The 17,799-nt window shown below is 39.0% G+C and overlaps 1 protein-coding gene across 2 annotated transcripts in view; it reads right to left on the minus strand.

Moving 5' to 3' along the window:
- Window positions 1-2,883: 2,883 nt before the first annotated feature.
- Window positions 2,884-17,799, minus strand: part of DKK3 (dickkopf WNT signaling pathway inhibitor 3) — a 29,571-nt gene continuing 14,655 nt past the window's right edge. Inside the window, exons 4-7 of one of the 2 annotated variants that reach the window (XM_052811823.1) lie at window positions 10,528-10,623; window positions 8,381-8,525; window positions 5,704-5,860; window positions 2,884-3,446 (exon numbers count right to left, since the gene is read on the minus strand). In XM_052811823.1, coding sequence (XP_052667783.1) covers window positions 3,203-3,446; window positions 5,704-5,860; window positions 8,381-8,525; window positions 10,528-10,623 — 642 coding nt within the window. In that variant the 3' untranslated portion in view covers window positions 2,884-3,202. Of the gene's footprint in view, window positions 3,447-5,703; window positions 5,861-8,380; window positions 8,526-10,527; window positions 10,627-17,799 lie in introns of both variants that reach the window. The other variant, XM_052811822.1, reaches the window with a different exon arrangement.

Below are 17,799 nucleotides of genomic sequence, written 5' to 3' on the forward strand. Positions count from 1 at the left end.
CCAGGCACTGTGCAGAGGAATTCCCTCATTCTTCCCCTTCTGTTTGACCTGTGCCACCTCTTGTCCAACATAGATGAGATGGAAGCAGGAGCAAAGGAAGCATAGAGTGAGTACCATCCAGTAGGTAGAGTACTTCATTAAACTACCATTTACATATGTATATAGACTGCTAAAGGATCCTTGGAGGTTTTGGAAGAGAGAAAAAATTTAACTATCAAATGGGTCATGAATTTTCTTCAAACTCAGACATTGGAGAGGCAAAAATGTAGAGATGGAATAAAGTAGGGTTAAGAAAAGAATTCCAAATACTCCTTGCTTAATCTCTAGCCCTATTTGGGAAACTTGTGTTGAGAACTTCTTTGAAGAAGCTAATTTTAAATCTGTAAGGCTTGGCAGAAGGACTAACTGGCATCCTTATAAAGATTTCCTGTCCAGTGGTGCACTTCCTACTGTACAAGTACTGGAATATATTCGGAGTTGTTCTGGGAGACATTTTTCAGCATCTGTTTTACATTCTCATAATTTCAAACATTTTTGAGTTTGACCACAGGCATTTTAAAAAAACAAAAAGCCTTGAGTTTCTAATTTGCCTAGTTCAGCAGAGATCTTGCTGAACTTCTGATGAATAATAACACTTTAAGGAATTGAGGCATCAAGAAACTTGAAGGGAGAATAATGCTATCCTTAAGGAGGGCAGTATTTACGGACAATTATTGCTCTTTAAAAAAATACTTTGTAACAGGAAAATTGCAATATTTAATTCCTTCTCTTTGTATAGATGGGTGTATTGGGTCTGGCTGAGATGGAGTTAATTCTCCCCACAGCAGCCCTCATAGCACTGTGCTCTGCATCAGTAGCTAGAAAGGTGTTGATAACACACCAGTGTTCTGGCTACTGCTGAGCAGTGCTGGCACAGCATCAAGGCTGTCTCCCCAACATTTTTGCCCCCCCCCCTCAATGGCAGGCTGGGGCAGGGCAAGATCTTGGGAGGGGACATAACCAGGACAGCTGACCTAAACTAACCAAACAGTTATTCCATACCATATGACGTCAGCTCAGATATAAAAGCTAAGTAAAGGGAGACAGAAGGGGGGCATTTTTGTCTTCCGGAGCAACCACTACGCGTACTGAAGCCCTGCTTCCCGGGAAGTGGCTAGACATTGCCTGCTGATGGGAAGTAGAGAATAATATCATTTGTTTTTCTTTGCTTTCGCACGCGACCTTGGCTTTCACTTTATTAAACTGTCCTTATCTTGACCCACGAGCCTTTTGTTATATTTTCTCCCCCCTGTCCAGCTGAGAAGGGGGAGTGATAGAGTGGCTTTGGTGGGCACCTGGCATCCAGCCAGGGTCAACCCACTACTATGGGCTGTCTCTAAAGCACAGTAATTTTACTAGGGATAGAAAGGAAAGGTAAATTCAGTGAACTCTGAGAGCATGTGTATGTGTGCATGTGTCAGTGTGAGAATTGGTGGTAGAAATGAATCCTTAAAGTCAGTCTGTTCTGATGAAATATCCTTCCTGTTCATAATGATAATGGTTATTAACATTAATTCTGGTACTCAAGGGATTTGTTGAAAAGCTTTCATAGACCAAAAGTGGTGAAAGACTTGCAAGCCAGTAGCACAGTCTTGTAGCTGCTCTTGTTATTGGTGCTCTACTGTTCCAAATTGGACATAAGCAGTAGGGATTATTTGGGAAGAAGCTCCATGAAAAGTTACTTGGCTGGAGCCTCATGTCATCTTTTACCATGTGCAGTAACTGATGGTGAAATCTATACCCCAAAAAAACATTAATAGTGGAAGAGCTATTGCAGCAAACTGTTGAGACAGCTGGGAGCCAGGAAGTTTGATAGATTTTACTCTTGGCTTGCTATTGATTTCTTAAATCAATGACAAGATGGTAATGATAATCACGTTTTGTAACACAGATTTATGCCTATGAAGTGTATTAAAAGCACAAACCATTTCTCAGAGAATTTTCTCTGGATGTAATAGAATCAAGTAGAAGCACAAGTCTCTAAATGCAAGAAGCTATTTAGGTTGTCTTACTGCTAAACTGAAGTAATGAATTTATGTTCACTGCCTCTCTCAAAAAGGGTAGGTGATGATGGAGTATAGTCAACAGATCCCTTAATTGACATTACCCAAGAAGGTATGTTCATGTAGTGCAGAATGCTGCCATGTATGTGGCACTGTATTTAGCTCTAGCTTACACATAGCCTTCTAACTGCAGCTGCAGTGTTCTCCTATACATTGATACTTTACATATTCCATGTACAATAGGGAATCTGTATTCTTTGTATTCAGCCCAGTTAGCTGTTTGTTCTGCCATTTTAAATAGTATATTTTGCCCTTGAGAGAGAGCGAGCCCTGAACAGTCAGGTTGAAAGTTCCTATACAGAAGCCAATGCATTATATGGATATAAGTATGTACATGCTATTTGTTATTTATATGGAAAATGTTGTAGGCTTTTTTTGATAGTATGCCCCTTATGTAGTGGGGGAGGCCAACAACCATTGTATATGAAAGTATAAAACTCAAGGGATACTCTAGCTATGGAACACCAGTTCTTAAGTTACGCTGAAGGCTGCTGCAGGACAGATGGCATCCATTGTACACAGCTGGAAAGAAGCTCTGGGTATATTCATCTAAAAGGGTAAGCATCCTTTATCTTTTTTATCCTTCCACAATGTGTGTGTGGTGGGGGGGACATGACACCCAGAATCTGTATGTTGCAGCTTCACTGATTATATTTGCTAAAGAAAAAATATTGCTTAAAATCAATGACTAAAACAGTCCAAAGTAGATGGTTCTTACCCTAGAAAAATAAACGATTCTAAACATACATACTCAAAAGTCACTTCTACAGTCACTAATAACTTCAGATTATTTATGCTTATGTGCATCTTTTAATGAGTACAAGTACTGGTAAGTTTATTTCTAATGTACAAGGGGAAAGTACTAATCCAGAAGAAACACTGATATATTTCTTATTTGCCTTTGACAGAAGGTTTGGTCCAAGGATTGAATGAATTCAACAATAATTTGAACATGCAGGTTTGGTGCACAGAAAAGGATGCTCATCAAAGACATTGTTTATTGCACTTCTATCCAGCAGTGTGTGTTCAGGGTTTATATAAGCAAGACACTAGACAAAAATTTCTAGAAATAACTAACTAAACTGTCTGGTGTTTGGACTTTAAATTTCATCTCCCAAAAACAGGTCACGAGCTGAGTCAGGCTCAGGCTTCAAACCTGCTTGGTCCTCCAGACTTTCTAATTCTTTACGCACTTCCTGAATGACACTGCTTTCTTCATAATCAGAAAGAATATCTCTGGGTATCAAGCTGAGAAATGGCATCTCATCCATGGTTAAGGGATCTTCTTTTTCATTATTCCTGGTTTCATTGGCAGACAGTTCACACACAGATGTAGTGCTGTGGCTGTTGGAAAAAGAGAGGCATCTGTCATATAGTACATCTTTTCATGTTCTTTTGTTAGTTCCTTAATAAAAGTCTTCATTCTTGCCCCACATGAAAGCATGTTAACTGCATAATACTGTCAGATCTACTGTAGCTGACTTCATAAACATCTGATTTTTACATGCTTGACAGCTGGGCAGTTAAAGATGAGATTTCCACATACAGAGCTAGAATAAAGATCCCAGTAACAAAAACTGTTTTGATACTGGGACACAAGATGGCAGTGGACCTCAGCACAAACTGGCCCTTCTACCTACACGCAGTGGTGATGACTAGTCCCTTCTGTTCATATCATAATACCAAGTTAAGAAACATGATACTCCAGCTTAAAAGGAATGCAGGAAAAAATGTCGTTTGCCATCAAGCGGTAGAGTTGAGAAAACTGTGAGCATTTTATATATTTGGTTCTAAACAGGATAGTGTAATAGCTGTAGTTGCTGCTGTCCGTCTTGAAAAGTAGCTTCAGCTGCCTGCAAACAAACATCCCACATTTGTTGTAGGAACTTTAGAAGACAACAAGAGTGATTTACGTTTGTTGACAAGAAGCAGGGGAATAGAACTTGATCACGGTGCATCCGCTACCTCTTTGCGCTGCATGGGACAGAACAGGGCTACAGGTCCTGACAGAGTGGAAGGTGACCACTGCTTGTGCTGGGCACCCCTCAACAACTGCTTAAAGCTGCATCCTCCTTCACTGGAAACAAAGCGTAAATGAACTAAAGATGTTCCTGAAGCTTATTTTGTGTACATTTTAAATTCTTGCATGTTTTGCTTTCTAGGATTTCTAAGACTTCCATTTGTGGGCAAACCATCCCCATATTCTCTAGGATATAATCTGATAGTTTCAGTGTTTATCACTCACTAGTAACATATAGCCAAAGGCCATTTCAAGCAGAGGTGGGCTGTTTCTTTTAATAAAAAATGTTATCTGAACCTTCAAATTCACCACGTAAATTCACAGAAGCAGCTTTATCTTACTGTCCGTGTGAGTCATGGGCAGGTGGTGTGCACAGTATTACTGTATCTGTGATAACTGTAAACAGATAAGTAATTCTTGTGACTATAGCTGGACAGTTCAGTTATATTCACACCCTAATTCATTTCTGTGTTTCTATATCCTCATCTGAAATGTTTTCCTCCTTACTAGACATGACATTTGCTGACGTACCTTCCCTGAGGTTAATGGTACTTGCACATTAACTAAAATCTTGGTGCTGAAAGGATGGGATCAACTGTGCTTGCTTCCTTAGATCACATTTATGAAACAGAATGTTATCCAATTACTTTTCATGCATGAAAAAAATGTATAAGCAGAGTTGGACACAGAAAAAGAGAGAAATATAATCTACATCTCTATCACAGCTATGCTGTTTTGTTGAAAGTCAATGAAAATTGTAGTGTAGGAACAAACTTAGAGAGCTTATTTCATAAATAACATGTAGGTTTTCTAAAAATGCTTTTAGTGCAAAACTGAAATGATCTCAGTTTCTCCCAAAGAAATTGCTGATAATGCAAATAACTGTCCTTTAAAGAATGATTAAAGGCATGATATATTAAAAGTTTTAGCTTCTAGCAGAAAATACGGAGTCAGCCCACTTCCTATTCCACGAAACTCAATGATACCAAAGAAGTCTGCACAGTATGAAGTGTTTCAAGTCTGAACAGTGGATCTTAAGTCAGCAGTAAGGAAACTGGCTTCTCAGGTTAGTTTGAAACTGAAGGAAAGTGGAAACAAAGATACCTTTTTGCTTGTGATAGAAGTAACCTTCTGTAAAGCTGATCAGTAGTACAGGAACATGCCTGTTTGTACTTACTGCATGTATTAAAATGTCTTTAATATGTCTTACGTATGGAAGCAAGCAAAATGCCTAACAGGAGCCCAGTCTAACATAGAAAGTTGGTGGACAAGAGCTGTATGTAAAGAATTAAATTGGAATGTTACATCTCAACAGCTGTTAGTACTTTCTGATTGATTAAAAAGCAGTACCAGCCTGATACACAAGCTTAATTCACACTGGATTAAGGTGTTGCAAAACTCAGTTAGGCTTATCTGTGTGGGACAAAGCACTAAGTTTGAGAAAGGTTCAATGCTACCGATGAGAAAAGCTGTTAAAACACTTTATAGTGTGGAAGAATCTGCAAGCGCTGTATCCATTTACCACAGAAAGAGAGCCCTCAAAAATTTCAAATCATTTGCTTGCCCGGGTTTGAACTTTACCTCTGAGGTTGGCAGATCAAGCCACTTGCACATGGGCATCGCTCAAGCACTCCATCGGGTTCCAGTTCCCAGGTGATCAGGTTGAGAAGTCTGTTTGAAGGATCATGGCAGGGTTCACCTTCTTCAGGTAAGGGAGTGCACACAGGAAACAGTAGTTCTACATGCCAGAGTAAATTAAATTTATGAGTTGTTGTTAACTGTCTGCTAAACTGAGATGGCCTAATCTTTCAGTCTACGTGCAAGATATAAAAAGACAGATTTGATCTCTTTTTAAGTCCCCTTACATATTAGGGAGCCATAACTTAAATGTTCTTTCCACTAGGTGGGAGTAAGACATTTGAAGTTTATGCTTAATGAGCAAGATCAACTCCTGCTTCTTCATGAAGAGACTACTGTCAATACAGTAGTACTGCACAACTCCATCCCTTGGAGATTTGAAAAACTCTTCTGAAACCAAGAAAACTAACATTACAGTGAATCTTTTGCAATGCATAGGTTTAAAAAATGGTTTAAAAATGGTTTAAAATCCGAATAGAGAAATATATCTGTATTTTAGAACTCTGTTATTCTATTTCTTTGCAGAGGTCACAAATACAGAGCAATTGTTCAGAGACTAAATAACGAGGTTACAAGAACTACTCGGCCATTTAATTTCTTACAGTAATTCTACAATAGGTAAAGCTGTCTGATGGCATTTGGGGCTTGGCACCCTTGTTTCTGCACAGGGGTGAATTTCAACTTGTGTAAGAAATTATTTAGAAGGATATGTCAATAGGATAGTGTCAATCTTGAATTCAGCTCTTACAGATGTTCCTATCAAACCTCCCTTCTTCCTCTTGTCTTCATTCACCTCTTTTTTTGTGGTAGGGCAGAATAAAATATGTGAAGAGTTCAGAATTTAAGTTTTTAGAACAGGCTTGGTCAAAATATTTATATGTGTGTGTATATACACAGACACACACATATGCTTTAACGTATATGACTTACCAGTTCCTAATTCCAAAACAGATTATATGTTAAGCAGCGAATGCTCCATAGTTTACTATAATTTTATATAAAAAATATACATGTAAAGACAGTCTAATCTTTATTAGGACAACCTTTTGCAATACTATAGTGATGGAGGAGGACCTGAAAAACCCTAAAGCACTGCTAAAGCAGGCAACTGTAGAGAATAAAAATCCATTGCTGTTAACCAACAGCTGTATTTAAAGTTTTAATAATAATGTTCCATCAATTTCAGTCAATATTCTTTTGTATTGTTCCTTCCTGAGCTACAGGTTTGTACTAAATTTCATTTCAAGCCAAGCACTAACTTATACTCAAATTAGTGTGAATGTCTTATGCAGCTGAAATAATAATCATGAAGACACAGCTTGTTTGGATCCCATAGGAGATCAGGGCTACAGAAGCAGCATTACCTTCACAGTAGACTAGCCTAGTGCGATTACCACTAATGAATGCGTACTACTGATTTACTCATCTCTGCAGCATAAGCAGAGATTCAAAGTCCTGCATGGTAAAAGTAATAGGCATTTATTAAGTGCTCTTTCTGTCTCATTTCGGAATCTGAGTACAAAGAAATCTCTGACAGAGCTTGGTAAAACCTGTAAATGCTTTAGGCAGAAACCTGATGAAGAGGAAAATAAAACTGCTCTAACCAAAACCTGCTGAAACCAAATTTGGGTAACATCAAAGGTCCAATGTGTAATGCTCAAAACCTGTAAATGGTTTAGCCATGCTTAAAATTGACAGGGAAAAGCTGAGCAGATCCACTTGCCTTTAAAAGTTGTTTGAGCTTTCTCCTTTGTTTTCCTGAAATGCCCTAGTAGCCTGATCCACCAGCAGGCTGGCAGTGAAACAGGCAGCCCAACTATCAGTGAAGGTACAAGGTCACCTCTTGCTCATAGCAAGAGCCAGAAAAAAGCTGTCTGGAGGAGTATCTACCTGGTGTAGAGATGGTTGGAATTGTATCCTGTTGCTACACAATTAAGGTGAACTATGATAAAAGCAGGGAGGAACTAGTGGGTAGAAAACAGTAGAAAAAAGCCGGGCCCTCACCAGGCAGGATTTAGGACTGATTTCAGGTCTGATACCTTCTCCTCCTCTCCTCCCTTCTGTAAATCAAGTTTCATATTCCCACGTGGACTGACAACATAATCTGGCACATCATTCCTTTATGGATCTTGGCTGTCCGGTCAGTATTGCATAGCATGGTGCCCTGGAGGGCTCATAAAAAACTCCCAAGTATGAAATGTATCTGCAGTCTGATTCTGATGGTCTGCTTGCTGATATGAAGGAAAAGCCACTTTCAGTAATCTCATTAATTTATTTTGTACATTTTTAATTCTCTTATTTTTGCTCTATTGGGTGAAAATTTGTCAGAGCTCTGCCACTTTTAAATGTCTGAGACTCCTTTAGAAACAGTTGATTTTTATGCTTCTCATGCTGGTCTCATCTCTAGCTTTTCTTGCACCATTGTGCAGCCCATCAGACTGTTTCTCACTCCTAATTCTGTTGAAGTTTTATAATGAAGTTAATACAGCGCACTCCACAGACCAAGGGAGAATGACCTATTGATACTGTAGAGATTTAACCACTTCACCTGGGCAAAAGAGCTCAATATTAGCACTCCTGTATTATAAAATGAATAGGATAAAAAGCAAAACCTCTGTACCTTTCTGAAAAGCACAGCACATTCCAGGGTTGCAGTCATGTTGGTTCTCACAAATGGTGCCGTTCTCTCCTTTTGAAGTGGATTTCCTGCACTCGCCCCAAACGCAAAGCTGGTCTCCACAGCATTCAACATCCCGTGAGCAATGCTTGCAAATGGAAAAAGCACATGACAAAACTGTCACTCTAGCACTAATCACATATATCAACAGATGGCTAAACATAGAATTAGACCTTGGTCCTGAAGACAACTGCATATATGTGCTTTAAATATATGCGTGTCATATTCCCACTGTTTTAACAGAACTGCTTAGGTTCTCCACTTCAAGCATACATAGAACTATTTGCCAGACGGGAACCTCCACAGCAGAGTAACAGCACTCCTTCTATACTATTATACTTTCAATCTTACAAAACCTGAATTCTTATTTTAGCATTTACATCAAAACTGATCAGCAGCCAGACATTCTACAGTGTAATATGGTTTTCAGGGAAGCCTTTTGCAATCAAGGAAAAAAAAAAAATTAATAAATGAAACATTATCAATAGAAAATGTTACTGATTTTTTTCCATTGTTAAATGCATTCAGGAATTTACAAATTGTTCAGAAGGATTGCTTTCAAAGAGCAAAGCAAAAAAGTCTTACTAAAATTCAATTTTTAGTTGTATTAAGAACCAGACCTCATTTGTAACCAAGAATCTTTGAAAAAAATCTCCGGAAAAAAAAATCTCTTTGCAAATCAGAAATGCAACTCTCTAGCTAAAGATAGCTCTGTATGACAATTGACCCAGTGTTTCAACTATACATGCCTAATAAATCAACCTAATAAAAGGGGTGTGTCACTTTGTTTCTTTTTTTAGGTAGTTTGATTAGCATCTTAAAGATTCCTTGGAGGTCAGCATTCTAACAGCTTTTTTCTGTCTGTGTAAAGCCCTGTCTAGGCAGCCATACAAAATCAGAATTTCTTTTCCGTTGGATCCCGCAGGAAGTGCTTAACACAGGGCAAGAAGGAGGACTATGCTAGCACTATTAAGACCTGCTAATTAAAAAGAAAAATGTTTTGTAATTGTGAGGGTTCTATGTCAGGGAATTGATCCCACCATCTTCAGTCTGAGCTCACTTTACAATGGGAATGTAGCTAGGACCCAATTTTTACTTTCTTTATCCTACAAATGTTATACTGAGGACTGCAAAGGGGAGGGGTAGGTATTAGGTCATCCCAATCTTGATTTTTAATTATTCCATGTTAACATGGAATAATATCAGTTTAACATTTTCTAAAATATGAAGAATAAGCTTTCTTAATGACACTTGAGCATACATTCAGGACTTGTGTTTAAGCAAGCATTCAGTCCACTGAAGTCAATAGACCTCCCTGAAGTTATCAAAGTAAGTATTTAAATAATTTCAGGAACAGCCTGGTGCTTTTAGATGATAATAATCCTATTGATTACATGACTTTACAGCAAGGTTTGCTTGCTTGTAAACTTAACTGTCCGGCATTTTTCGACAGACTGCTCTTAAACTGGATTTTCACCACAGAAAAAGCCTGAACTTCTCAGGCACCTGTCACCTACAGAAGATAATCTAACCATAGCTACTACCAAGAACATTTATCCTTTAGCTCAAAAGACAGGAATTTACTACTTCCTGAGGTTCACAGATTTAAATAATGTAAATTATCCATGTACGAGGATCATTTACAGTAACAGTTGCATTACAGCATTGTACAAGTTGTCAACGAAGGGAAGAGCACAGGTTGCTGCAATTCTCTGTGTGAATCCAGAGCTGGAAATGACCAACTGTCAGCTGAGCCTTAGGAGCTGGCACAGTATTTCCTCTTTGCCCATTCCACTGCCAACCTACAATGCGTTTGTTTACACTGTCCTTAGGCCACCCAGCAAGTCAAGCCTGAGTCAGGAGGAGCGGAGTGCATGTTTTAAAGCATATGAGAACAGAAACCTTAAAACCTAGTTAACAGGCAGAAAAAAAAACCCAACTCAAAACACTCTATGCATCCATTTTTTAACGTCATGCAGAAAGCTTCGCATCTTCTTTTCTGTCAATTTTGACTTGCTGACATTAGCAACAATAACTTCTTTATGGAGTTTCTAAAGACCACATAAAATCACATCTCATTCAGGACTTACTGTATGCTGGGTTTTACAGAGCTGACATTTGTATTTGTATTCAAAGGTGGAGAACTGGCAATATTTCCCTGTTTCACAGTCTTCGTCAATGATACACTCCTGAAGAAAAGGATAAAAGTAATTTGCCACGGTGTGACAGAAATCCATACCTCTTCTTGAAATACCAGAAGGTCTTGGTTATATTTCTTATTTGGGAACCAAGAAAAAAAGCTTGCTTCGGTTCTTCATACAACCACAGTTCTGTAATAGAACAATGCTATCTCCCTGGCATATCTAAATATTGTAGCCTCAAAGCGTTAGGTTGTATAAATATTAATACCAGCAATCTCAAGAAAATAAATTATCTTGTTCTGCAGGCTTTTTGGGTTTGTTAGGGTTTTTTTTGGGGGGGGGGGCACTGAAGGCATTTGTATTAAATCTATTCTACTTGTATTAGAGTACAGTTATGATTCATTACTTGTTGGCTGTTTTTTCAGATGCGGGGCAAGACTGAAGGAAAGAGGCTACACTACAGCAGCTGCAGCAGCCCAGAGTATCTTTATGCTCTGTGGGAGACCATTCTGCAACAACTTTCTTAATCCCAGGCCAGGACGGTTTATGCTGTCCTCCCTCCTCTTCCCCAGCAACATTAGTGCCGACCTCAGGAACTCTGCAGCATGGTTAGCTTCCCTAAACCAGCAAGGACAGCCCTAAGGGAGAAGGGAAATGTGTTTCCTTTTCCTTTTAACTGCTCCTCTGCTCCCCTTTGCAAGGGGCAGACAAATTCTTCTCAGGCAATCTTTGCGGTGCCTGAGCGTTTTTGTCAGCAACCTCTGCCCTATGCTGAAAAATGCAGTGCTTCTTTTCACAGGACTGGTAACGTTAAATGTTCCTGGGACTTTATGGTAACAGCAGCACTACCTTACAGCCAGTACTTCTAGGAAGCAGTAGATATCATACACCACTTGATTTCCTTTTCTTAGTTGATGGCATGTCTCTCATGCACCTATCACCATAGCCCATCACTTGCAAGCTCACAGCTGCAAATGTCTAAATACCTACACATGTAAATTTTAAATCCTTACTTTAATTTAATTTGAATATTGCAAGATATGCAGGAGCAGATTCTCAGCTGACATCATTCCTCTGGCATCTCCTTGCTATCGATGGAGTTAACTTACATTTAGTAATGTTCCAACCTGTCGAAGAACATGATTTCCACATCGTATGCTTTCGAAACGCACGTAACAAACCCAACGTTTCCTTCCCTGTTGTTTGCTGCACATGAGTATTCAGCAGCCAGGTTTGAACATTAATTTAAGATTGACAAGTAACGAAGAACTGCATACATCCTAGGGAAAAAAAAGCCCCACAGTTCCCGAATGCATCAGCCTTTGCTACCCAGCTAAGATGTTAAGAGTAGTCCTCAAGCTAGCAAGGTGCTTTTCAAACCTGGAATCATTTCATGGCCTTAATAAAAAAGTCTGTGTGAGAGGGACACCTGAGTTCCCATCTGAATCACAAACTCAGACTAAAGTTTCTTCACCCAGAGGTCCTACAAGCACTCTGATAGAGATGGCTCACCTTTCATTCATGCTGCACAGGATGAATGTACAAACCGGTCAGAAATTCTTCCTAGAACACAGCTCTGCAGGTATGGCAGTGAGGATAATACAGAGAGTAAGTGTAGATGTTTGTGTACCCCTGATGTATCTGGTTCACAGGGAGGGGGTGTTTTCTCTTCCCAGCTAATGGTTACCTCTTAAAAATCATGTGATTAACCCTGTTCTCTAAAATGTGTTTTCTCCATGCTGGAAACAATCTAGCCAACAGAAGAATAAATCATAGCACTGTCCTGAGTTGCTTGTACTCCATCATTGGCTGCTCTTTGGCAGATATTATCTCACTTGCTGAAGCAGATCAGCTGTCATCTGTGCAACCTTTATTGAAAGTTTCCACTAAGCTTTTAATTTTCTATTTCTATTTTTTTAGATCATTTTTCCCCAAACTGCTGATGTCTTCCACACCATCCCAGTTGGTTTTTGTGTTTCAGCTGGGCTGAAAAGTAGCTCCACAAGAAGTTTAAGTGAAGCTCTTAATTACTATAATCACTGAAACAGGAAAAGATTACACTGTGAAACAGCTATACTGTCTTCAGATCTTCTCTAGATTAAACCTTATGGAAGCTTCTTGCCCTGTGTGAGACAAGGCTGCTCTGCGTGAAGAGCAATGCCTCATCTAAGTTACCCATTTTGGCCACCTGAGATGTTTTCAAACAGTTTGATTACACAGAACTTAGAACAGAAGCCAAACACAGTCTAGGGCCTGATTCTTTTCATGTCAATGACATAATGTTCAGGTTATATGTTCACAATTAAGAAGCAGTCATTTCAGCTATTTTAAGACATTAATATCACCAGGTCTAGGCGGCTATAAATTATCATAATATTTTTGCAGCTTGATATTCCAGCACACTGTGTGTTCTGCTTGTTTGCTTTTGTGTTGCTACATAATCAGGTGGGTCAAAATCCAAATGTTACATAGTATGCTTGAGTTTTTGTGGTTCCAAGTTAGCAGTTAGCCACTTCTCCTCTTCAGCAGCCATGCTCTTTCTGGCCAATTTTCTGTCTGTAGCTTTGTCAGCTTCTTTTATGAATCCCTCTGTATAAACCATACTCAGAATAAACCATACTGTTTCATTCCTGTTCCATCCACTTTCAGGCAAACAGCCAGGTCTCAATGTAGTCAGTTTTTCCAGTCGTCCCTCTCCACAAAGGAGAAATCTTGCCATGATCGTTTTTAAGCTCATGGAATAACTCCCTCTCTAGCTCTAAAACCACCTAATACCAAAGTTGCAATTGTCCAGTCACTGCTTTCTCCTGCACTAGGGAGTCCCCCGTCAAAAACCTCCTTTTTCCTGTCTTACTGAATTGTGTCCCACCAGTTCAGACTTCCAGTTTTATGAGGGTTTTCAGCTGGGGAAAAAAATCCCTTCACAGTTTTCTTTCCTGGCATGGAAAAAGCTTGCTTTCATATGCTCTCTATGAAATTTTGTGCCACACTCCAACTTGCTTCACCCAGGTATTATAATCCATAGTCAATGCAGAACTCAGTAATGCTTACACATGCAGATGTGTAACTGTTTATTTTTTTTTCTCTCTCTTTTTTTTTTTTTAATTTATTTGATCAGGTTATAGACCTTTTCTAATCGGACTACCTTGAGACACAACAGTTGCTGGACAAGGAGCAAATGTAAACATCTTCATCAGCTGCAATAGATTCTGAACAATCCATTTTTTTCTGGAATTCTGCAAACTAAGTTATTTCTCAGAATATTTTGTCTTTGCAGGAGCAACTGTGTGAACTGAGGAGAGGGGGTGCTGGCTTCTGACATGCAGCAGAGCATACAAGTTGAGCAGATAGCTTAAAGACAGAATTAGCTACACTTATAATGGTGTACATCTCTCTGAAATCCATTACGTTGTTATACCAGTTAATTTAACGTAGCAGCAAAGCAATATGCTGTTTGAGAAGTGCTGAAGAATAATGCAGAGTGAAAGCAGGATTGCCTATTTATTAATGGGTATACTAGGACCCATAAACAACAGAAGCCAGGATGGAGAAAAGCATGCTATGTACCTGTAAGAACATACTCAGCATCCTGTGGGCTCTTATTATAATATTGTACTCTTCAGTGAATAGCCTGCAACACCTGAAAGCAATTTGGGGGTTAGGATCTGTTCCAAAACCAACAGGGGGAAAAACCAAAAGCCAACAAAACACTGAAACTCATAGAAAAGGTTCCCTGTATTATAAGACTGCTAAAACAACTGCTGCTGAAAGAAACTTCAATTTTCTTGTCTTTGGCAGATTATGCCAAGCTATTGTTTGCTTTCCTAAAGAACGGTTAGTCTCCACACTTGAGAATAAAAAAGTGACTGATGTTAGTGATAGTGAAGTATGGTAGGACCATAACTACCAGAAAACTGAAACAGATGCCTGAGTGCGAGATGGCACAGGAGTGTACAGGTCCGAACTGGTATAACAAGTTTTGACAAGAGTACTTTCCTTCGGGCTGAATGTTTACATATACATGGAATGGCACAGGAGAAAAAAGTTTTCTTTCAATGTGATAAGACAAAATCTTCACACTCCAGCCAATAGCATGCCTTTGACCTAGAAGGTGCTATGGGCTATTTTGGCAGACTGTACTTGACCGGTGGAGTGTAGCCAACTGTGGTGTGGACCACATTATCCTCTGCCCATATAACACACTATGGATAAAGAGAGAGAAGCAAAGAATTTCTCAGTTCAAGTTATGAAAGCAGAACTACAAGGCCAGAGTTAACCTACTTTCACATAGAAACCCACTTTTGTTTACAGTGTTCATCTGGTTTCTGCACCTCACTATGGTAATATTTTTAATACTCTGTTTTGGTGGTGATACGGTTTGTACTGAAATCATGTTAATTTTGCTTTGTTCTTTTTCCCCTTAATTCCTTATTAACACCCTAAGTGTAGACTAGAAAATATGCTCAAGTCTATTCTGATACTGTCTGACTTTCACAATGGAATCATTGATTTTAAATTCAAAATGGACACTTGATTTGTCTATTCCCTCTCCTCACACTCACCCTACCTCCCACATTCTCAGAAAGTCCTTCTTCAAAGATAACTTTAAAAAAACCTCTGTCACTATTCATATCTTCAGCCAATATTTGTCAGGGACAGGCAAATGACTGTCTGGAATGAGCTCTCCTTCCTTTCTGGGCTCTTTACGCTTCAGTTTAGAACCCAAGAAAGCAGAGGAAGGTGCTGCTGATGACTTTATATACAACTTTTCAATGGTGATTAATACATCTATTAAAGCCAGACACTGAACACTAAGGTGGAATGGGGTATATGGAACAGAAAATGCCCTTGTGGGTAAGGGGCAGCTGTAATGGAGAAACTCAGTACCAGTTCGTCTGCCAAGGTCATTGACAGCTCTGACATGAGAACAGTAAGTGGGATTCAAATAGGAGAACCACTTTTCCCCTCCTTGTGTAAGCTATATGGCCCAGTTTGCTGGCTTATTCTGATCCAGTGGCAGTTTGTGACTACAAACCTTTTGAAACTGCCTAACAGCTAAAGGAGAGGCAGGCTTTTTTTTTTTTTTTTTTGCCTTGGCACTGTCCATACAGCTGTAAGCCAGAACAGCTGTTGCAAAGTGTTCATTCCTAACCCTCTATGGATTTCAAGTTCACAAGCCATAAAGTATAGAGGCAAAATTCATTGATTTCAGAGAGTTGAGGCAGTTTTGCCAGCAGGTACACAACATAGGAAGCAATGCTACAAAAGCAGTTGGTGCTACAATTAGAAAATTATTTTTAGTAACAACCTTGGAAATCCACGGGGGCACCTCTCGCAGTCTACTGGGACAACTATGCTTCAAAAGCTTCTCTGAACAAAAAGCCCTTTTACATGTTTCTTAAACGCTCCTGATTGATAGAAAGAAATTTCCTTTTCAAAAACCTGTAACTCAAGTAAAACTCAGTGTTAACCTCCATAAATGGTAGCTACAGATCCTTCCCAAACACTTCCAACTGTATCTGTGAGACAATGATAACTTCAGCCATAGCTGAAGTGCTCTAGCAAAACCACTTGTTGATGTTGAAACTGACATTTCTTAGCAATTAGCACTTCTAAGAGTTAATATTTACCTCTGGTTTACATATCCCCTTCTGGGTTTTAATTTCTAGAAGTCATTTCACATGGGGCTGGTCTCCATTACTGCAGCAGATGGCAAAAACTGCTGAGTAGTAAGGAAAAAAAAAGCATAAAAACTGGTTTATATCCTACATGTACTACATCTATTAGAAAAATGGTAGAATTACATGGAATGGAATATTGTTTTATGGAAACTACTACCAGAGTTTGAATTGCAGTAGTGTTCCAGCTCCTAATCTCTTAGTTGTCTAGACAGGGCACACACTGCATTTGTCTTTAATGAGATATGAATTAATTTGCCTTGAAATACCTCAAAACCTCTGTAATACTTTCCAGCAGAGTGAACCTCTTACCACTGTCCTGCCAAATACATAGCACTCATAAAAATAAGGACTACTGTTAAAAAACGACATACTAAAAAGAGCAGACATGTGAGTTACAAACTATGGTATTAGTCACATCCCGGTGCTATGTGGGAAAGTCAGCTATTTGTGTGGCTGTTCAACAGAAATGTGACTTCTGAGCTCAAAACTAATAAATAATACAAGTGACTCCCTCAGTTTTGTCTCGAACTTCTCCATAGAACTAATCTCACCTGTTTCCTTTTCCCCTGTCAAGAAAACAGAAACATCTTAATTGGAAAAACTTCATTTCTGGCTCTCCACATGATGGAATATGAATGAATGCAAAATATGTTTATATGACATAACTGAAGATGACCCAAAGGCACTTGAACTTGGCTTTAGGTACCAAATGTGACATAGCTATGTTAGCCTTAACATGCTGTCAAAAAGCCTAGGGAATTATTTGAGGCGGGTTGTAGTCACCCAATAAACTGCCTGCCACCAAAGCTAGCGTAAGAAGTCCACCCCTTTCTACACCATCTGCTTATTCTCACCACAAATACAGCGATGCTGTCACTGATCAGATTCTTATGCAGTTAATGTTCCAGGTCAAAAAAGAAATAAATAAAATGTCATATTATCCACAGCTTCAAGGAACTGAGACTTCATTGAAAGAAGAAACTACATATAAAAGCAAAAAATAAAAGATTCCTGACAAATGCCTCAGGATAATGAGAAAAATGATGCCTAGATGCTCTATCAGATCATGTTCTGTTCAGCATGGTCAAAATTTCTGTACGTCATGCAATAATTTCATGGTAGGTCACTCTGCAGAAGCAGTCACTTTATTTTCTTCCCTCACCCCCTCTTTTTCTCAGTAAGCATTGTAATAATCTGATCCTGGCAAGATTACAGCCTCTGCAAATGCTCCTGAGTAGGAAACACAGTGCAAAGTACTTATTTCAATTTATTTTGCAGTGGTATCAGAGGAGGCACACTAGAACTGTTCAAATTTGGTAGAAAACCCCCACAAATTATCTGACAGGTAATTAACTTAGTCTGGAAATTAAGAGTAATCCAACTAAGAAAGGAGCAAAGGTCTGTGTATATGTATATATACATACATACATACATATATATGTATACAGCCATAGATATATATATAGGGCTACATATTGCAGTGACTGTCTGCAATAGCAGAAGTCTCATCTCATCCCACCCCACACATTTGCCCTAGAGC

Source organism: Harpia harpyja, chromosome 16, assembly GCF_026419915.1.
Source record: "Harpia harpyja isolate bHarHar1 chromosome 16, bHarHar1 primary haplotype, whole genome shotgun sequence".
Lineage (NCBI taxonomy): Eukaryota > Metazoa > Chordata > Aves > Accipitriformes > Accipitridae > Harpia > Harpia harpyja.